This window comes from Opisthorchis viverrini, assembly GCF_000715545.1.
Source record: "Opisthorchis viverrini unplaced genomic scaffold opera_v5_85, whole genome shotgun sequence".
NCBI classification, from domain to species: domain Eukaryota; kingdom Metazoa; phylum Platyhelminthes; class Trematoda; order Opisthorchiida; family Opisthorchiidae; genus Opisthorchis; species Opisthorchis viverrini.
In genome coordinates, this window is record NW_008751740.1 from 204,176 (window position 1) to 224,746 (window position 20,571).

General features: G+C 46.8%; 2 protein-coding genes across 2 annotated transcripts in view; one reads left to right on the plus strand and one right to left on the minus strand.

Moving 5' to 3' along the window:
* The window catches only part of T265_04823 (hypothetical protein), a gene marked incomplete at both ends in the record, with an annotated part of 50,689 nt that overhangs the window by 19,395 nt on the left and 10,723 nt on the right, over window positions 1-20,571 (plus strand). The window contains 3 exons of the mRNA XM_009169669.1: window positions 6,119-6,730; window positions 14,623-14,910; window positions 19,059-19,319. Of these exons, the coding sequence (XP_009167933.1) occupies window positions 6,119-6,730; window positions 14,623-14,910; window positions 19,059-19,319 (1,161 nt within the window). The remainder of the gene's footprint in view (window positions 1-6,118; window positions 6,731-14,622; window positions 14,911-19,058; window positions 19,320-20,571) is intronic.
* The window catches only part of T265_04824 (hypothetical protein), a gene marked incomplete at both ends in the record, with an annotated part of 5,507 nt that continues 5,276 nt past the window's right edge, over window positions 20,341-20,571 (minus strand). Inside the window, one exon of the mRNA XM_009169670.1 lies at window positions 20,341-20,541. Within this exon, the coding sequence (XP_009167934.1) occupies window positions 20,341-20,541 (201 nt within the window). The remainder of the gene's footprint in view (window positions 20,542-20,571) is intronic.

Genomic DNA, 20,571 nt, shown 5'->3' on the forward strand with positions numbered 1-20,571 from the left:
TATATAGTGTGCGTTTTGAGGAACTTAGTCTAAACACAGGTGTTTACGCAAGGTCTCAAAGAGTACAGCATGAGTGCGTTTCTCCATCGTTGCCTACGTGTCGAGAAATGTATTTGCTGTCATTGAAATCTGTCGTTCACCGGGCACAACATTAAACTCTTTGTATATTCAACATTCAACTTCTGGGTTCTGTCGGTGGCTCCTCGCATTGCAAAGACTTAGAAGCTACAATAGCCGAATCAGCACTATTATAGTTTCCATGAAGCTGGAAATAAGCCAGATTCGAATGGAAATTGCATTCCCAACCATTTAGTCGACCGGTTTGGATCCAATCTGTGGCTAGGGAAGGCTTCCTGCTAGGTTTGGTGGTATTCAACCACAACGTTCAAGTCTGAATCCCTGAGAGAAAGCATAAGCCGTCAAGTTGTGACCGAGTTTTCCGAGGATTTGGTACAGGCGATGTTTTTGGCACCATGTGTTTGTTCCATTGTAGATATCTGGCCCCCACGAGTTCCAAAACCCCGGTGTTCAAATAGCTTGTGACGAAAATCTTGTCGTTCTGGAATATGCAGACGACATCGCTCTCGTTTTCGAAGGGAAGAAGTTGCAGGTTTTTGGATGAACTGACCAAAGTCATCCCATTTTTTTATATGCACTTCGCACCTACAAATTGCAAATGGACATGTACTCACTGAATGCGCCGCTCACAATCCAGGAGGTTGCACTCAACCTGTTGAGCGTTTTATGCATCTTGGAAGTTGCATTAGCTCTGAATGTAGTGTGGCAGATGAGGTCAATCCACATATCTGCAAGGTTCGGTTCACGTTTGCTAATTTGAATCTCAATGGACGTGTGTATCGGGCTACAGTGCGGATGCTTTGTTGTATGGCTGATGATTGGCTTGTTTGAACAGCGAAACTGAGACGTCTTCAGGTGTTAGACAACCGTTGTCTCAGGACCATAGCTCGTGTGGGTTGGTGTCGGCGGATTTGTAACGAGGCCATCAGAAAGCAAGTTTTCGGTTGTGCAACGGGAACTTCTATTGAAGAATGTGTGGAACAACAGAAACTGCGTTGGTTAAGACATGTGTTGCGTATGTCGAATCATCGTTTGCCGAGGAGAGTGCTGTTTTCCATGCCCAATTCGGAGTGGCGGAAGCAGGGAGCTGGCCAACTCCTGAGCTGCCAGAGAGGTGCCGTCGGTGCTTCCAGAATGGGGACAGCAGGATCCCCACTGCGCCTGGTTGGAAACTCTGCAGGAAATGGCTGGTAATCGATGTCGACGGCATTCTTGTTGTCAGTCTCTATCCAGATTGCCTGAATGAGTGTCTGAAAGTGTAGGCACTTCGGGATGATTGTAGTAAGCTAACACTAAGTCCCTTCCCCGTCCACTTTTATCCTTTTCTTGACAATAAAGCTTTCACATAAACCACGGTTGTACGTCAGCGAAGCATCGGTGTTAAACACTGATGTCATGCTCTGTGAGTGATGCTGACGTCTTTCGGTGACTCAACCATCCTGTTGGTTCTGAATGAACTCCTCCTGATGTATCCTGAAGTTCATCTTATCCGTAGGGAGCCACCTGACTTATAGGGAAAGTGAGAAATCGCGTGCGCCCGTTGCCACGGTTGTCAGCGAAGCATCGGTGTTAAACACTGATGTCATGCTCTGTGAGTGATGCTGACGTCTTTCGGTGACTCAACCATCCTGTTGGTTCTGAATGAACTCCTCCTGATGTATCCTGAAGTTCATCTTATCCGTAGGGAGCCACCTGACTTATAGGGAAAGTGAGAAATCGCGTGCGCCCGTTGTCGAACGTTCAATTATGTTACTTGCATCCGGTCGTCAGCTAATTTGAGTGACTTTTGCCCCAGACATGATGAACGAGAGAAAGAAAATGTGGAGAAGTGACCGAGCAGGAAGTCAGTCATTTGGTAACAATTTACTGGATCACATGTGGTCATTCCCAGACAGTCGGTACCGTTTGTAAACTGGGATCAGACTCCCTCAAGTAGTGACAATGGATGTTCGATGGTATTTTTGTTGGTGACGTCCTCAATCTAATGAATGGAAATGTCATTTTTCTTCGTCCTATCTTACCAATCATTGTCTTCCTCCGGGCTGCTCCTTAAATTCTTATGTTCTTGGCTTTAGGCAATCTTCCTGTTCTCTGACTCCGGTAGGACTGTGAATCTGAGTTGATTTTCTTTCATATTCAGGCGTCGAGTGAATAATTCGTAAACAGTTTTCTTTCCAGATGGTAAGGTAGGCTCCGACCACTTTACTGGTTCATGTTGGTACTATGGTTCTGACCCGATCGGTTTGAGTTTCCTGAACTAGAAGTTCGGGACTTTTCTTTTTAACTACTAGAGAGTCAGATCCGACAAGTATCTTTGTAGTCAAACGGCACGGCTGAAGACTTACTCTGTAGGGTGCTTTTTCCAGATTGGTCCTGATGTAGCCTAGGAATCCCTCATGAAATTTTCTTCATTCTTGGATGCACGAGAGCTATTCACCGAAACGGTTCACCACATACGATCAATCCGGCATCTTTGTATTACGCACAAGGGTGCATTACAGAGATCGTCTGTATAAGAAGTTCGAAACTTTTCTTTCTAACTACTATCTCGCATTACTAGCGAATCAGATCCGACAAGTGTCTTTGTAGTCAAATGGCATGGCTGAAGACTTACTCTGTAGGGTGCTTTTTCCAGAGTGGTTCTGATGTAGCCTAGGAATCCCTCACAAAATTTTCTCCATTCCAGGATGCGCGAGAGCTATTCACTGAAACGGTTCACCACACGACCAATCCGGCATCTTTGTATTACGCACAAAGGGTGCATTACAGAGATCGTCTATATAATGATTAAAACTCGAACCCTCAAAAACAGGATGCGTATCTGAAGCAGCTCGTTGGGATGCGTATTACCTCGGGTTTCCGAGATTCGAAGACTTTGGTGTGGGCCCACACACAGACAGAAGCAAGACTGTTCGAACGAAAGCAATGTGGACGTGAATGTAGGCGTTGTTATCGAATTTCGTAACTTGGCGATTACGAAGCGGGAGAGGATGAAAAGGGCATTGTAATGATAGCTTGACATCCGGATAGGATTAGGTGAGCTCAAATGTGATGGGAGGTTATATCCCTGTCTAGGCTTGGGCAACCGGACAGTATCCCAGCCCTCGTGCTTCTTTCAGGTGGTATGGCAGTGGAGCACCGAAAGGGCGCTACAGCTGAACGACGATGACAACGGGAGGTTATGTATTGAAGGACGGGACGGGTGAAAACATCCAGTTAGCCTCGTCAGGATACGGCCAAGATTAAAACTATTTTCTATTGTATGTATGTCCTGTTTCAGTGGTGTCTGCCTAACGAAGAATAACAGATCTTTTCTGGCGACCGACAGTTCGAAGTTCGACGGGTGCCCAGTAGGTGTTTCGTGGGCTGTTCGTCAAGTGACCCGGCACGAAACTCCAGGGACCGTCGAACGTGCGATATCCGGGCTAGGAGTTTGAACACTTCACCGTTCGGCCACGGGTGGATGATCAGTAATGTGACTAACTCGCACTGAGACAGGATATAGTACCGCTCATCCTCCACTCACGAGATCCACATCACATGGTCAAATACTGACTGACTCCTTGAGTGACGACTCCTCAAAGGGAAGTTTCACACATCTTGTGAAATTGATGGTGGTGGGAGAGATTTTGTCATTTTCATCAGACAGTATTCGTATCTGGACTTGCAAAACTCCAGCCCTCGTTTTCCTTCAAACTGTAGTGCAGCTATGCACTGCCGGAAGAGTACCCTAGGCGAACTACCGCTGCTTACTATCATTGTTTAACCGTTCCACCCAGCTCTACTCTGTTCCGATGACACACTGAAAGTCGAACCTGGGAGCATCTTTGAACTCGCCTGAGGGGAAGTGACTGTCCTGGAGACTTTGCCAGAAAGCATTCGCCCTTATGTACTTCACGTCGGACAAAGGGTATCCAGTTGGTTGCTCACGCGGCTCAAGACAAACCTCATGTTGTCTATTAACCTACCTAGTTCGATGGGAAAAACGAACTCGAAAACAGATGCCAGCCCACTTTATGTGAGTGCGGAATCTGTGCAGTCAATAACCGAAGCAGATCCGGACCTAAAGTATCTTCATTTCCCATAAATATTGCATAGTAATGGCACTGTTCGTCCCGTCTTGATAAATGATGACAACTGTCGAATCATTCCGCCTGGATACGTTGTAATCCATTCGCACTATTCGGTCAGTCACTTACGATGTCGTTAGTTATGTTGTCAATTTTACCTCACGGGACGGAAGAACAACACTGCTTGCTAAACTTGTTTCGTGTATACCACGGCAATTAACCATAGAGCAATAATTCTCTTTGATCCACTTTTTCCTTCAGGATATCTCATTTGATATTCGGTTCCATGGATTATCTCTATCGTTCAAAGTTCTGTTAATCAAAAGACCAAGTGCCAATCGTCCTACAACTGAAGCAGCTTGTTTCAGGTGAACTACATCAATGCTGAATTCCTTAGAGGATTCTGCATCTAGTTCAATCATTCGTTTCAGAGTCGATCGTAAGCACACATTTGCTCAGCGCTGGTTGTGTGAAAGACCCTGTGTGTGTGTGAGTCCAGATGCTCAAATCCTACTTACGTGATTTGTCCATATAATCGTTCAGCTGTAGCACCCTTTCGCTGCTTAGCTGCCATGCCACACGAAGGAGGCACGAGGGCTGGGATACTGCCAGGTCGCCCAAGCCTAGACAGGGGAAGTCGAGAGGCAGAGGTCGGGTTCGAACCACGGACCTTATTCGCGCTCTAACCACTTGAGCCATCTTGACCCCTGTCCATATAGCAATTTCGTTTGCTTGTTTCAAAGCCCGTAACTTTTCTGCAGTGTTAAATTCAAACAGCCTTGTTACATTGGAGAAGCATAATCTATTTGGCAGTTTTGCGGATTGCCTAGCGACCCAAAACAAGTTATTCGCAGTGTCCAGTTCTAACTGGCACTCCAGGACCAACCGGGTAACAAACAGCTTTGCCATTGTTCAACCACTTCCCACGTGATGCAATTTTTCTACACTTGCTTGCTTGCTTCCTGTTCGTACCTAATCATGCTTCGCTTGTGCACACCAATCGATTCTTCCGTTTACTCTCGTTTTCTTAGGGTTCATTGCCCGCCATCTTGCCTAGTTGAGCGCCTGAGGAAACATTGCTCTCCGTCTAGTCTCATCATTGCCTGAAACACGTCCCACTCGGGCGCCGGAAAACCGTCTAATGTCTTTGGTCTTTCAAATGCCATAGTAGTTTCTTCAGAATGACCTGTGAGCAGATTCAGTAGAAACTTTTTTCTCCGATAGTTGATGAACGTTTGTGTCTTTTCCATGAGTTGAGCTGAGTAGTTACAAAAAACGTTCCGCCCATTGTTACAAGTGTTGGGACAGACCCAAGCGGACGAATAGTAACTTAAAACTCTCCAAACCCAACGAGTTCCCACCTTAACAATGTCCCAAAACGCTTGGAGCTAACTAAATCACACCACAGGGCTCAGTGGTTAGAGCGAGAATTTACTGATTGGAAGGTCGCTGGTTCGAACCCAACCTCTGGCTCTCGACTTCCCCTGTCTGGGCTTGGGCAACTTGGCACTATCACAGCTCTCGTGCTTCCTTTGGTTGGCACGGCAGCTAGGCACCGAGAGGATGTTAAAGCTGAACGATAAAATACGACGAACCCTGTAAACATGCAGTGTTGACGTCCGTTTGCTCAACCAATCGCTGAGTGTCAGTGGAGGTACTGTAAGACGGTACACTTTTTATGGTGTGAGTAGCTTAGTGTGATAAGCGGTGTATTCCAGCGTTCGACAACACAATTTTTATGGCCTCAGTTGTCCCCTGTGTAAAAATGGTTTTTCCCCAGTGAAGAATCACCACGGTCGGAAATAGCTGATTCGAAAGATGTTGAGTTCAGTTAGCTACATATTTAGAGGCGCGTTTAATGAAAAAGAGCCTGTCTGAAGTGGCAGTAACCCTTGAGTCCTTTTAGTTCTGTATATTTTTACCCAGATATGCATTTTCTGCTCAGAGCACCCCGTTTTCTCTTTCTTCAGGTAAAGGATGCGGTTGATTTGGTAACTTTACGTAGACAGGCTGTCAAAGTGATCAGCAAGCTGGCCATCCGTAAAATTCCCGGCGGTTGGTCTCAGGTTCTTCTGGAAGCCAGCGTCATGCTTCGGCTCCCACCGCATCGACACATTGTCTCCTTACTATCTGTACTCCGATTAGACAATCCGGATCGGCTGTGTTTGGTGATGGAACACTGCCTGGGTTCAGTGCATGATCTCCAAGCTGCCGGTGTTCCCTCCATCCCGGGTGAGGAGGATGAGGAATTCGATGTTGGTTTGAAATTTGCTCCTGGAGCAGGCAAAGAATCCACTGGTACAGACAACCCGCGATCTTCCATTCCCTGTCAGGCCACTTCTGACGCGCATCATAACTCCGAATCCACTCGACGTGCCCCCAAACCGAATCGCTTCAGTCGCCAATTACCCACCATTTCCACTGACATTAAGCAAGAAACCAAGAAGTTTGCTGATGCCTTCCGCCGTCGGAAAGTCTCCAATATAGAACATGGACACAGGAAAAAATCGATACCCCAACACACTCAACAGCAACAATTCCGTCGACTTCCTGAAGCGCAGGCGCATGCCTATTTTTTGCAGGTGAGCACGTCTCAGTTGTGGTGGGTTCCGTTTCCATCCGCACTGAGTTGGGGTTTCTCCAACATGTTGGATAAAAGTGTCCACTTTGCCTGTTATACTAATGCTTTTATGCGTGAGTCTTTTATCATCATTGTCGTCATTGCGAGCAACAGAGACCTCTCCTAGAAGCCCTTTATCACAGTCTTCCCGTCCACGGACACCGCACCCATGTTAAAAGTAAGTGTAACTTCGTAGTGCACTACTCGTAAGGTTGCTGAAAATTCTTCGACAGCCGAGGACCGGTTTCGCCCTTCTTGGGGTTCATCAGGTAGACGCAGTTCCCGAGTTTCCATCGACCTTCTGTTCTACTTGTTTGCAAATAAGTGTATTTCGCTAAGCGGAACCTCTTTAGGAAGGTAACACCTTACAAACGCATTGCATTTGGACAACAGCACACACACTACCGACCAACTATGATGGTCTTTCTTGACTTCAACGAAACTTTCGACTACGTGGATAGGTTGGCTCTTTTACATATACTTGACCAGCGATAGATGTCCTCGAAGTTTGTATCAGTTATTTCCCTACTTCTGGTCACCTTAGAGATTACAATGAGCTATCCGAAAAATTCCTCACAGTTACTGGGGTTCGGTGGCGATGTCCGTTCTCCCCCTATCTTTTTTGTCGCCTTGTCATTGATACCATTGAGTATATGCTTCACAGAAGGATTGGTGAACTTAAAGTATGCGGATGACGTTGTTCTTTTGACAACCACAGGTCTGTACAGACTACCCTGAATGGCGTATCGGAAGTGGTCCCCCGTTTCGGTATGCAGTTTGCGCATTTAGATTGCAATGTGTTACTTCAGAATTTCCCACCGCCGTGTATCCCTTTCCAGCTTGAGATTGAGGAGCTTGAATTTGCTGATAGATTCAGATTTATTGGCAGCTGCGACTTCCCGGTGACGTACGAAGTCAGCGAACGTGTAACTATGGTACAAGCGATATTTTCTGGCAAACAAATATCGCTAAAGTTAGGGAACAGTGTCTACAGAACCACCGTGGCAGCAGTCCTACTCTATGACTGTGAAACTTAGTCAATTTGATCTGAGGACCTTTAACGTCTTCAGATACTTGATCGCCGCTCTCTCCGTAGTTTTGTAGGCGTTACCAGGCTGTAAGCGAGTACCAGATAATGAGTCGGATTCGCTCTATCTGCGTATAGGGTTTATCTGGTCAAGTTGGTTAAGGCATGTGTTACTTATACCCGACCATCGTTTACCAAAGAAAGTCTTGCTTTCTATTCCAAACCCCTGTTGGTGAAAAGTTCGCAGTGCATAGTCGACGACGTGACAAAGCGAGACGAAAGTAGCTGCTATCAGTTAAAGAGCTATGAGATATTCGTACCTTCCTGGGTGTGCTAAACGTGGCTCTCCTTGCGCGTAGCTCGAAACTCTGCAGGATATGACACGCAGCCGATCCCAGGGGCGAACGTGCCGTCACTTCTTGGCCGGATTGCTGAGCTAACGCTCATCCGTCGCTGTGCTCAGGGCTATTTTTGTTGAGGTCCGCGGAGGACGTTGGCTCACTCCTGTCGATAACCTTTTGGCTTATCAGATGTTCGGTTACGTTTGTCCCAATTGGCTGTTTCCTTGTGGGACAGGATTTTCGCAATAAGTCCCCACATCCTTCCCTCTCCCTTTGACCCTTTTCTAGAGCCTTCTCACTCCATGGTTGTATGGCAGTTAAACACTTTCCTGCCGTTGTTATGTTGTGTATGTTGACGTCCGCCCGTGAAGCTACAATGTGAGGTCGTTAAAACCGCATTAACAAGGCAATAGCAAAACTCTTTGGCATGTCACGGTAATGGTTAAGATTGATTGATTATGATTGATCGGTCATAGCACAGCTTCGGGTTCGTGGCACGTCGCTATACCTTCGTCTAAGTGGCCTGTCGCTTGGCAACCCCATGTGACCCGCATTTGTACAGGCCTGGTCAATGAGGAATTAATCACTTTGTAGTTTCACTGCTAAGGCATAGGCTGTCGACTGAAAGGTGCGTGGCTCCTGATCCGCACTTACTTCCTCGACCGCTTCTGCATCGGTATGGCATCTTCTAAATTTTGTTTCCTCCGACGTCTGTACACCATATATTTATTGTCTGATTCCATCTGTTGGAATCGGATTGTTTCTGGTAGCCTAGCCGATGGCATTATCGAGAGGGTGGTCCGTAGGGTCTACATGACCCTCGGTTGGATAAAAGATCGTTCGGCTGCAGCACTCTTTAGGTGCCAAACTGCCATGCCATACGAAGGAAGCACGAGGGCTGGGATACTGTCAGGTTGCCCAAGCCTAAACAGGGGAAGTCAAGAGGCGGAGGTCGGATTCGCGTTCTGACCACTTGGGCCATCTCGCCTGACAGCTAGGCGCCGAAAGGGTGTTACAGCTGAGTGATTATTTATGTTAATAATGGACCGCAGTTGTATTCAGCCATGTGCACCTCTGTATGAAGTATCTCAGTTGAGAAGCTCTTCTCACGAAGACCGACTTCCGCAGAACCTTCTTCGCCAAAATACATGAGAACCCTACCTACGGCGTTGGACAAAGCCTGATCACACCATACAACCCTCCGTTTAGACAAAACAGACAGCGCTACTAATTGCTATTGTTTATCAGTATTACTAGTTTACTAATGAATGTTCCATCCTCGTGAACCGTTTCAATACGTTCAAAAAGCCAATACGTCTATGTTGTGTGAAGCTGCATTGGTAAGATGAAAATAGGCTCATTTGCCGTCCCTATCCTCGTGATAACACTAAACTACTATTGGAGCACAATGCGTCTTCTTCTGTTCATGCATATTGTCCCTATCCTCGTGGTAGCACTAAACAACTATTGGATGTTAGAGCACAATGCGTCTTCTTCTGTTCATGCAAAAGAACATCTTCGGGAGACGGTTCATTCTGCCCTACTCGATGCATCTCTCAGGATTGGCGACTGAACATGACATTGATGCAGTTTGTGGTATATCAACTGCTTTCACCTTTCTCCCTGTGACCGTATTCACACACGCACCTGTCTCTGGAGTTGGCATCTTGTTTACTTGTTGGACTGTGTCGCTTAGCGCAGCGTTAACTGAATAGGGGATGAGAAGAATTTGGCGAACGGAGGATCAGATGACGGAAGTTTTTGTATTAAGTGATGGCCTCTCATTTCGTTGGTTCACATCTTCGTGAACAGGTTGCTTTATCACGGGACTGCTCAACTTACGTGTGATTCCTGTATGCATGCATTAGTCGTAAATTGCTGTGACCGCTTTAAGTGGACTGGCAACAAAGCCGGAGAATGGTTTGGACAGTGGGTGATATTACTTCCATTCGTATAGTTTACCTTTCTGGTTGTAGCTCTTTGTTTAACTGTCTCACCCTTTTTCTAATAAAAGCTTGATGATAGTCTCTGAGCGTGGCCGATCCTGGTGATATTCGGTCAGTAAAACAATGAACCTATACCACCCTTTCGTGAGACTCGAGGGGCTGAGGTAGTGCCAGGTTGCTCAAGCCTAGATTAAGCCGTTGAATCTGTGGAATACTAACAGTGAACACTTTTTTCAGAGGGACTTTAGAGAGAAGTGTTCTTTGTCAAGAGGCTGCACTCCTCGATCAGCGACCTAGATAATCTCTCGAAAAAATATGCCAGTACCATAACTGGGTATAAAGCAAAATGCCCGGTTCTTAAAGAAGTCCATTCCCTCCACAGGAACCACTCACGGGCAGGGATTGCCTGCTGTTCCACTGGTTCTCATGGATTCTTATGTTTAGCACATACCAATTAGGTAAACGCGTCCGCCGTCCATCCGGTATTTCACAGTCGACAGAATCCTCCAAGACCTGACGAAAATCACTGTCACGTGGTGGTCCGCCACTCTATCGCCTGACACCTTAGCATGGCACGTGACCAGAGTATTCACATGACGTGGCTAGCTCAGCTAACGAGTCCTTTATTTATGGCGACGCTTGAGTCGATCACGGGCTCACGCCATTTGTTCACTTATTGTGAGAGTCACGCAGCAGGATTAAATTGACACGAGGATAGTGTTTAGTCTAAATGAAATGGGCTGTCACGTGCTTGTTTGTTGTTGTCGCTGCTGTTGTGGATGGGTGAACGGACGCCTGAGTGTTTGCATTAAGCCATGAGGTATTCGGGGAATTCGGAACGGGTTGTATACAATTGCCTGTCATACTTTTGTGTGTGTGCACACTTGAAAATTCTTTTGGTTGTAGCCAACTTGTCTCACATATTCTTTGCAAGCGGGATGGTGTTGAGCACAGTTGTGCGATTAAAAATTGTATGCCTTGGCTAAATGGTATTAGATACTTGTTTGAGAACCCTTTTATGTTTGCTTCCTTGCTTTCGTCGACTACAGGGCCGTTCCCAGTCTACTCGCGAAGTGTCTCTCTCGAATTCAGTCTCGTATCGAGCATCTACAGGAGAAAAACTGTCAATTTTCTTGACATAACGGAGGTTTTCGCGATAGACTGGAAAACAGAAGCATGAATTGAAAGGTTTAAGATGTGGTCTCTTGACAGGGGGTGCTGTTCGTCTTCCAGGATGGGACCCAAGTATCCCTCTCCATGTTTGACCGGAGACACTGAAAGATATGGCAGCTGACGGACATCAGTAGCCTTCGTGCTGTTGTTATCTGGCCAGATCTTGGTGCTTGAGGTGTAAATACCTTGGGTGGCAGGCTTGTCCTCCCTTCCCTGTTTCATTCTTCCATTACAAGGCTTTATTAAAATAATTTGATATATCTATAACAGCAAAGTTGTTGTTCTTTCGCTCGAATTTCCGCACTCCCGGGAACTGGCAGCTCCTAGGAGTTTAAGATCAAGTCGTCGTAGCCCGGAAAAATCCGGTGATCTGAGCGCAGTTCAGAATGACTGCAGAATAACAGTTGTCTTCCTCTCTCTCTCTCTCTCTCTCTCTCGTTGTTTGGCTATGTCGAATCATAAACCAAGATAGAAAACAGTGTGTTTGATGATTACCGAGTTCTACGTTTGCCTGTCGCTCAGACCGCGTGGCACACCAGTCAGTTTGAACTGAATAGAATGTGCCTCTGTTCGAATACACTTTGGTTTCAGGTTACATTATAAGGCCAACAATCCACACGCACACACACACAATATTTCAAACTCAAACCAGGAAAAGGTGATTTCCTTGTTTAACCTCATTTTGGCTTGCGTTGATTCTGCACACCGTACGGTGTCGATCAACCTATCCGTCTGTCTGGTTCGCCGCGCACGCGCGGGCAGTGGGGTTGTTGCACGTGCGGCCAATTGACTGTTCGTCTCCTTCTTTGTGGTCCATGTGAATTTTTAGCCTTCCTGTTGCGCTGTGGATGATGGTGAAATCAACACCACTGCTGCATATAAGTTTCAAAACCTCGGAAAAATACACTCATTTGCAAATAAATTTGGTTTTGAGCGAGACCCACCCAGCTGAATCTCTCGTTTATGAGGTTTTTTGCTCCTTTGCGGTTTTTTTTAAAGTGGCTGACAGATGGTCTTGTGCCCACGTGATAATCGATTATTATCGGTTTTTGTTGGAGGATTTCGAAAAATGTTTTGATTGCCAATCATTCATGTCTCGCCTGCACTCGCTCACGTCCGCCAGAAATCATCATCATCATCATCATCGACAGCATGACATCAGTGTTCAACACCGATGCTTCACTGCCTTCCGCCAGAAAAATCTATTTAGCTAAGCGGTTTCGTGCAGTTCCCCCGGCTTTTTGTTCGAGGCCATCAGTATGCGTGATTATCACTTGATATCTGCTGCTGTGAACTCGTCATGTGGATTCCGCAATAGGCTAGCCGTCGATATCGTCCCGACGCACATTGGTTTGATACAAGTATGAAAGCTGCTCGATAGGAACCCGAATACGCATAAAATGGATGGGAAAAGGCAGATAGCCAGAGTGGTGACACTAACTAACCCGTGGCCGCTTGCTAGGCAGGCAAGTGTCCTATCGGCAGACCCTTACCCACGTCACACATCTTTGTCCTACATATGTCAAGTAACCTTATAGGTCCACGCGTCAATTGTATCAGCTACCGCCTCCAGTGCGCAGCTATTTACCCTCTCCTCAAATCATGGGTGAACGAAACTGTGGCAGCTAGAAGCCTTGTGCGGCAGGTACGCGGTTCTTACAGCTGATGATGGTGATGATATACAATGATAATAATCTATAATCATTCAGCTCTAACACCCTTTCAATGGCTACCTGCCATGCCACCCGAAGGAAGCACGAGGGCTGGGATACTGCCAGGTTGCCCAAGCCTAGACAGGGGAAGTCGGGTTCGAACCACGGACCTTCCGGTCAGCAACTTTGCGCTCCAGTCACTTGGGCCATCTCGCTCAAGGATGATAAGAATGATGGGAATGAGGATGATGATGGTAAATGAGTGTTTGGAGGTGTAGGCACCTCGGATTGATTGTAGTAAGCTAGCACCAAGTCCCTTCCCAGTCTTTCTTTTCTTTACAATAAGGCTTTCAAATAAATCTTGGTTGTATGGCAGCGAAGCATCAATGCTAAACACTGATGTCATGCTGTCGTTGATGATGATGGTGATTCCTCCTGGAGAACGATGAGTTCACTCCAATAGTGTCGCAAACCACGGTGAAAATACTAAACGTCTCGACTAGCAGCTATTCGGCACTGAGAAACGGATTTCATCTCGAGTTGTGTTCCCACTGAGAATGCATGTGGAACACAAAAAAGCAAAGTACATTTATTCCACGGCTTGTGATGGAATGCTATCGATACTTTGGAAAAGCAATGTCATAGTCAGCACGGGTGTCGCCCAGTCTGTCTGGTTTCTTATGTTTGTAACCGACCTCCGCCTCTCGACTTCCCCTGTCTAGGCTTGGGCAACCTGGCAGTATCCAAGCCCTCGTGCTTCCTTCGGGTGGCATGGCAGCTAGCCATTGAAAGGGTGCTACAGCTGAACGCACTCTTTATTTCTTATGTTTGTAAGGAACACACAGTGATGCATCGGCAGTCCTGTTGTAGGGGTTCTCAACTTTTCTTCAGCATATGATATTAATTCCTTCTTTCTAATACTCAGTAAAGGGATGTCGATGGTGAATACCTCAAACCTTAAATCACAGAAGCCTCAGCCAACAAACCTGAGCTCACCTTTCCTCTATCCTCCCGGTTAAGGACTGTTTGACTGGAAGCTTCGGCCTTGTCACAAAGAGTGTGGAGATTGCCGTGATGTGACGGGCTGCGAACCTCCGTGACCCGTTGAGCTATTCTGGCACTTGCTTATTCTCTTATGCCAGACTGGTCAAAGAATAGCGGTTAGACTAAGATTGTCTCCTAGTCCTCCAGGTTACGGTCAGGCTTTTTATCCAAAATCCTTGGTTGACTGACGNACTAAGATTGTCTCCTAGTCCTCCAGGTTACGGTCAGGCTTTTTATCCAAAATCCTTGGTTGACGGCCCTAATAGTCCTCCCGTCTACGTTGGCAAAACCAAGAGCCTCGTACAGCCACAAACTGTGTACTGTGTATGGAAGCTCAGTACCAGTTCCCCCTACCACTGTTTTGCTGTCCTCAACTTCCGTCGTATTTGGAAGTATCGCTGAGATGAAACAGTTGAAAAAAACAGGTCTCATCTAAGCATAGTATGCTCACATTCCATTGTTATCATCATTTCTAGCATCGTGCCACGGACAGAACCATAGCCTTCACATTTCGACTCATAGTTGGTGTTATGCACCACATTTATCAAACTTTTGGCTGTAAATGGTTCCTCTGATGACCTTTTCAACCGAAGTAACTTGTTGCCCGGCTCATGCGTCGTCATACCCACTCTGCGCCCTAAAATGTCTAATGTTTTGTTTTTTCATCGCAGCTCATCGATGGCCTGGACTTCCTTCATCGAAACGGTGTGATCCATCGAGACATCAAACCGGCCAACCTCCTCCTCACACCGGCCCCCGGTTGCGGTTTGGGTGATCTACACAGTGTGGCTGAATTCATGGATGCTGCGGACTCAGGCTGGTTGGATGGGAACGGCGGACAGTCGGGGTTTTTAGGGCGCTCTCTTTCTGATCTTTTGGCGGCCTCTAGAGGATGGTTGGTGAAACTCACTGATTTCGGTGTCTCTGCATCCCTTTCTGCCTTCCAGCCAACTGACCAGGTAAGCCAAATTACTGACTGAGTGACTTCTGGTTTAACGGGGTGCGAGATGGACCAAGTGGTTAGAGCTCAAATTTATTGACCGGTAGGTTCGTGGTTCGAACCCGACCTGTCTGAGCTTGGGCGACCTGGCAGTATCCCAGCCTCGTGCCTTGCTCGTGTGGCATGGCAGCTAGTCCACCGAAAGGTGCTACAGCTGAACGATAACGACAAATCATACACTACAACTGACAATAGCGTAGAAGATGACAAACCTTGGTGGCAATCGACCACTCTAACCTATCGCCTGACAAACCGTGAGGTCTCGAGGTGTCTAGTTCGCCAATTTGTTATGCACACCTGCTTGCTTGTGGATTGCAAGTTCTATTGTCCAGAAATAACCACCCTTTAGAAAAACCGCACCTGCCTTCAGAGATGATCGGCAGCATTATTGTTGATTTCGCACAGTCGAGTCGTTTACGATGCACTGAATATCGTACAGTGCAGCTAAAAAGCGTCTGATTTCGGCTTAGCCGATTTTTTTTTTTTGCCTGAGGGAATTTCGTGAACTAAGGCTCGGAAACATCTCTGGGGATTTATTAAACCGGAGGCAAGGGTAGAGTAATAGGATTTATTGTCGGCAGTTGAGCAGTCGGTGAATAACCTGGATGTTTGGACAACTCCGCTCCAAGCAGACTATTAGGGAGATGAAAGAAGTTGGATGTTGTGAGTTTTTGGCATACAACGGGGGCAATCCGCACAGTAATCATGCTGTTACTCAACTCTCCGCGAATCTCACCAGGGGCCATTCATTGACTCGACAACTGGAACAAACCTGAGAAGTGCAAATGGGTCTTTATCCGGTTTTCCTCATTATAACACTGCTTTATTGTTTTGACCGATTCATTTCCACATAGATTTTCGGTGGATCCAGTACAAACTATCGAGTGGAGGACAATACGGGGAGGATATTCTCTGTCACCGTGGTGTTTGCACTAGTTTAAACTTTCCAGAAAATTTGTTCTCGCGGTTATTTTACACCACATGAAGTTGCAAGATGGCTCAAGTGGTTAGAGCGCGAATTTACTGACCGGATGGTCTGTGGTTCGATCCCGACCTCCGCCTCTCGACTTCCCCTGTCTAGGCTTGGGCAATCTGGCAGTATCCAAGCCCTCGTGCTTCCTTCGGGTGGCATGGCAGCTAGGCACCGAAAGGGTGCTACAGCTGACTGGGTTGGGTTACATGAAGTCGCGTCCGACAGGGCTGTCTTCTTTCGCCATTCCTCTTCCACTTCGTCATTGATACGATCACTACCAGCCTCTGACACCTCTGGGGTCGAAGTTCTCCTGGGCCGTCCGCTCACAGATATCGAGTACGCAGACGATATAGCTCTTTTTAGATCTGACCCCGTAGCAATGCAAACAATAGTAGATAATCTAAATTATTCTGCCTCACGGTTTGGCATATGTTTCACACCTACAAAGTGTAAAGTGCCACTGCAAAACTGGGTGGGCTTAAACCCTAGCCTCATGCTTGAGGATGAACCGATTGAGATAGTAGACAAATTTGTTTACTTGAGCAGCTGTATCAGTCCCGATGGTCTCGCGAAAGATGATATTTCCATCCGGATAGGGAAGGCCAGAGCAGCTCCTGTTGAAAGTTAATCAATCTACGGCGGACCAACCTAGCAAGTCAATCGGGAGTCAACTTTTATCCTCCTTATGCGGGGCGAGATGGCTCAAGCGGTTAGAGAGCGAATTTACTGACCGGAAGGTCCGTGTTCCGAACCCGATCTCTGCCTCTCGACTTCCCCTGTCTAGGCTTGGGCAACCTGACAGTAGCCCAGCCCTCGTGCTTCCTTCGTGTGGCATGGCAGCCAAGCAACGAAAGGGTGTTACAGCTGGGACGTTTGCAGTACAATACCTAATCCCTCAGTGCTCAAGAGCAGGCTGCACTCCATTTCAATGGGACCGTGCCATACTCTTAGTCTATTGACTTACCAAGATATTCGTCTTTTTTGGCAGTGATGCCTCTGCCCTTCCCCGAAATAGTCTACTGAAATCGTTTCAACGTACCCTGCACGAACTCGAGTTCCCCTTTACCCCTTCTACTGGTTTTGATTCACTTTTTCAAGTCCCTAGTTTTACAAGTCGATCACAACCCTGCAGCTGCCACGGTGGCCTGTGCCACCGGCATTCCAAAACTTCCATCACCTGGGTTAATCTTCCGTTTCTTTTGCACTACTGCCTCCTGACACTCCGGATATGAATACACCTCGTGCGTTGTGTCACCTGAATGCAGTTCATACCGCGTGTTCGCTGCCGACAGCCAGCCACTGCAGACCGATTCGGGTGCAGGTGTGTCTGCATGTTGTCTCACCTTTTTCCGCCTGGTTAAAAATAACTCACGTCCGTTTAGAATCGATTGACACAGTATCGATCAACTCTGCGGGCTTGTGAAAATTTTTCGGAGGGTTGCCAGGTGCGCATCGATAGCCGGCCTTCTTGCCAATGTTTTTGTGGTTTATGGTGGTGTGAACAGAATAAGACAACCTCATGTTCACTCCGTCCCTCAGCTTGAATGCCTTTCATCACGACCGAGTTGGAAATTGCCTCACAACCTTCGTCAGCTCCCTCATCCGATGGTTGAATAGTTCACACTGGATGTTCGTCCTACTTTAGTCATCCGTAGCCGGCATGATCAAGTTTGACCCACAAAAAATTTGTAAGCACTGTGTCATTCTCCTTGCATTCCGGCTGTGATTTCATGAGCTGGTGATGTTTATAGGCAATAACAACAATGATATTAGTAATCGTTCGGCGGCACATAGCTGCCATGCCGACGGAATGAGGTACGAAGGCCTGGATACTGCCAGAACACCCAAGCCTAGACAGGAGCAGTCTAGATGCAGAGACAGGGTTCGAACCACGAACCGTTTGTTCGGTAAATTCGCGCTCAAACCACTTAGTCATCTCTAGTTCATGTTACCTAGGAGCAGTGCTTTTCATAGAAATTGATTTAGGCGAATTCCATTGTGTGGCAATTACACCAATCTCTGTCGAGATCAACTGTTTGTGAGTCATATCTGTTCTCCGTTCATGTGACATTTATTTGGTATCCTTCCGCGATCATCGGGTGATGCGGCAACCTGCGTCCAAATTCATGAAGGGAGCAAATACTGCTCCAATTAATAGAGGTAAAATGTCCAGCTGACGAGGAATTCTAGAATGAACAGAGATCTGAAATTCACCGAATGACAGTACTGCACCCGCACTTCTAGGATGAATGGTTCATTCAAGAGGTTCCGAGGGAAGACAGGCTGCAGCTTTGATGACCCATCAGTGTCTTGTCGTACATTTATAAACGACATAATAAGCTCACGGTTGATATGCTTCTAGCGACTGTCAGGCCATCGAAAATGGAGGTGGTTCTTTCTCCGTTGCTAGTGGGCGCTGGTCTGCGCATCGGCTAATACCTTTTCCACTTCTGATGATATTAATGTCTCCTCAATTGCGGGTCTATGATAGTGGGCTCTTTCGAAATTCGACCTGCTTCTCAAAGTGAAATTTGCTTAGCGGACGAATGCGTACAATGACGGCCATACGCCGCCATTGAATTCCAAAGTGGTCGTTTGATTTGTCATAGTACTACCATATGCGTGGTGCTTATCTGACTATGAACTTTGGCGTTTATTTCCTGCTTGTTCCGGTTGAATCCTTCAACTCAACGTACTACCCCTAATTCTCATTGATACGGCCATGCTTCACGGAACCGGTTAGGTTTATCGCAATACTCGTCATAGTCGCCCACTAGTTCGCCTTCAAATGCCTCGGTTCGCTTCTCTGGCAATCTGCCTCAGAGTTCTATTAAGACTGTAATTTCACATTTTGAATGCACTTTTGGTATACTGGCCTCCCAACCTGTTGATAGATTCCCGTGAGCGGTCTGTCGAGTGGGATTCCCTTATTTCTGGAACTAATTTACGCTACTATTTTGCACCAAGTAGTCAAAAATTTAAAAGAAAATCACGGTCAATCCCTCCTGGACATACCCAAACTCAGTCTGGGATGTTGACACTTTTCGGCTAGCTAGCGTATACGGATGATTTTTTAATTTTAAAAATGATTTTCCACTTACCATTTTTACCCGTCTTTCTGCTCTCCAACTCAGGTCAGTGGGGGACAGACCACACCGGCCGTTCAACCGCCCGAGGTGGCTAAAGGAGTTCAGTCTGTATTCGTGGGATCTAAACTGGATGTGTACAGTGCTGGTGTGAGTCTGTACTTCATGCTTACAGGTCGTGTCCCGTTCTCCTGTCAGAACGTGCTCCAAATATTCGAAGCGATTGCCCAAGGCGAATACACCATCCCGGGTCACGTGTCCACCCACGCCGCCCACCTTGTCCGGAAAATGATGTACAAAGATCCCAAGGTGGGTTTTTGTTGTACATCCCGCACTGGCTACCATTTCCTCCTTCCTTCGGGACTTATTTCGGTGTCAATATCTAGAGAAGCATGTTCCTACGAAATGAATAGTTTGTTGGTCCATGTGCCGACGTCAATTCTGTATTCTGTCAGTTTGATTGACGAATAGGCTCATAGATGTAGTTGTAAAGTTTTGCGCGAATTCAAATGAGTTCTAGACTTTCTGTGCGCGCCGGCAGTTTCAGGTTGCACACCGCCCCACAGACTTATGTAATTCCTGTGGTTCTCGTCACCATTCGTGACCATTTTTGTATCTGGAATTCACGACACTGTTGCCTCAAGTAGCTGGTGCGAAAAGAGTGGGTGGGACAAGTACTGCATGATCCCATGGCGTCATCTCGTTTCTGGAGGTTTCTGTCATGTTTCCCAAACACCCCCCTTCTAAAGACCCCACAGGTATGGTTTCAATGAGTCTGTGGACCGCATCTTGACTTGCTTCCCCTGAAGCTTTTTCCGATCAATCAACTAACTTTTGGTTCACAGGTGCCCAAACCATGGGCAGAACAGAAGCCAGCATTTGAGGATGTGAGAAGCCTAAATTATCATGTTTTGGTTTGTTTCAACACCCTACCCTCTTGTTTACTCGTAACAACATTAAATGTTTCGATCTCTGGATATACTAACCGCTCACCGTGACTAAGTTCGCAGGTTGTACTGTCGTGTTCAAGCACGGTCACGAGTTGAATTCACGAAACGTGTGGAGATCTATCAATCAGAGAGCGAAAAGGTGTATTACTACTTCACGCATAGTGTCTCCCGTCATATGGATTCAGCGACGGAGCCATACCGCCATCAGCGACCTATAGTGACGGACCAGATACACTGGAGATTGACAGGCATGACACCTGTAGAAAAGAATGTAGTTTCAGTCCTGAAATGCTGATTTAAAGTCATCTTTTATCTCAGGAAGTGGGCATAGAAAATTATGCATAGGAGTGTTTGACACAGGTGCAAAATCTCGAGATGGTTCAGTGGTTAGAGCGCGAATTTACTGTCCGGAAGGTCCGTGGTTCGAACCCGACCTCTGCCTCTCGACTTCCTCTGTCTAGGCTTGGGCAACCTGGCAGTATCCCAGCCCTCGTGCTTCCTTCGAGTGGCGTCATCATCATCATCAACGACAGCATGACATCAGTGCTCAACACCAATGCTTCACTGCCGTACAGCCATGACTTATTTGAAAGCCTTATTGTAAAGAAAAG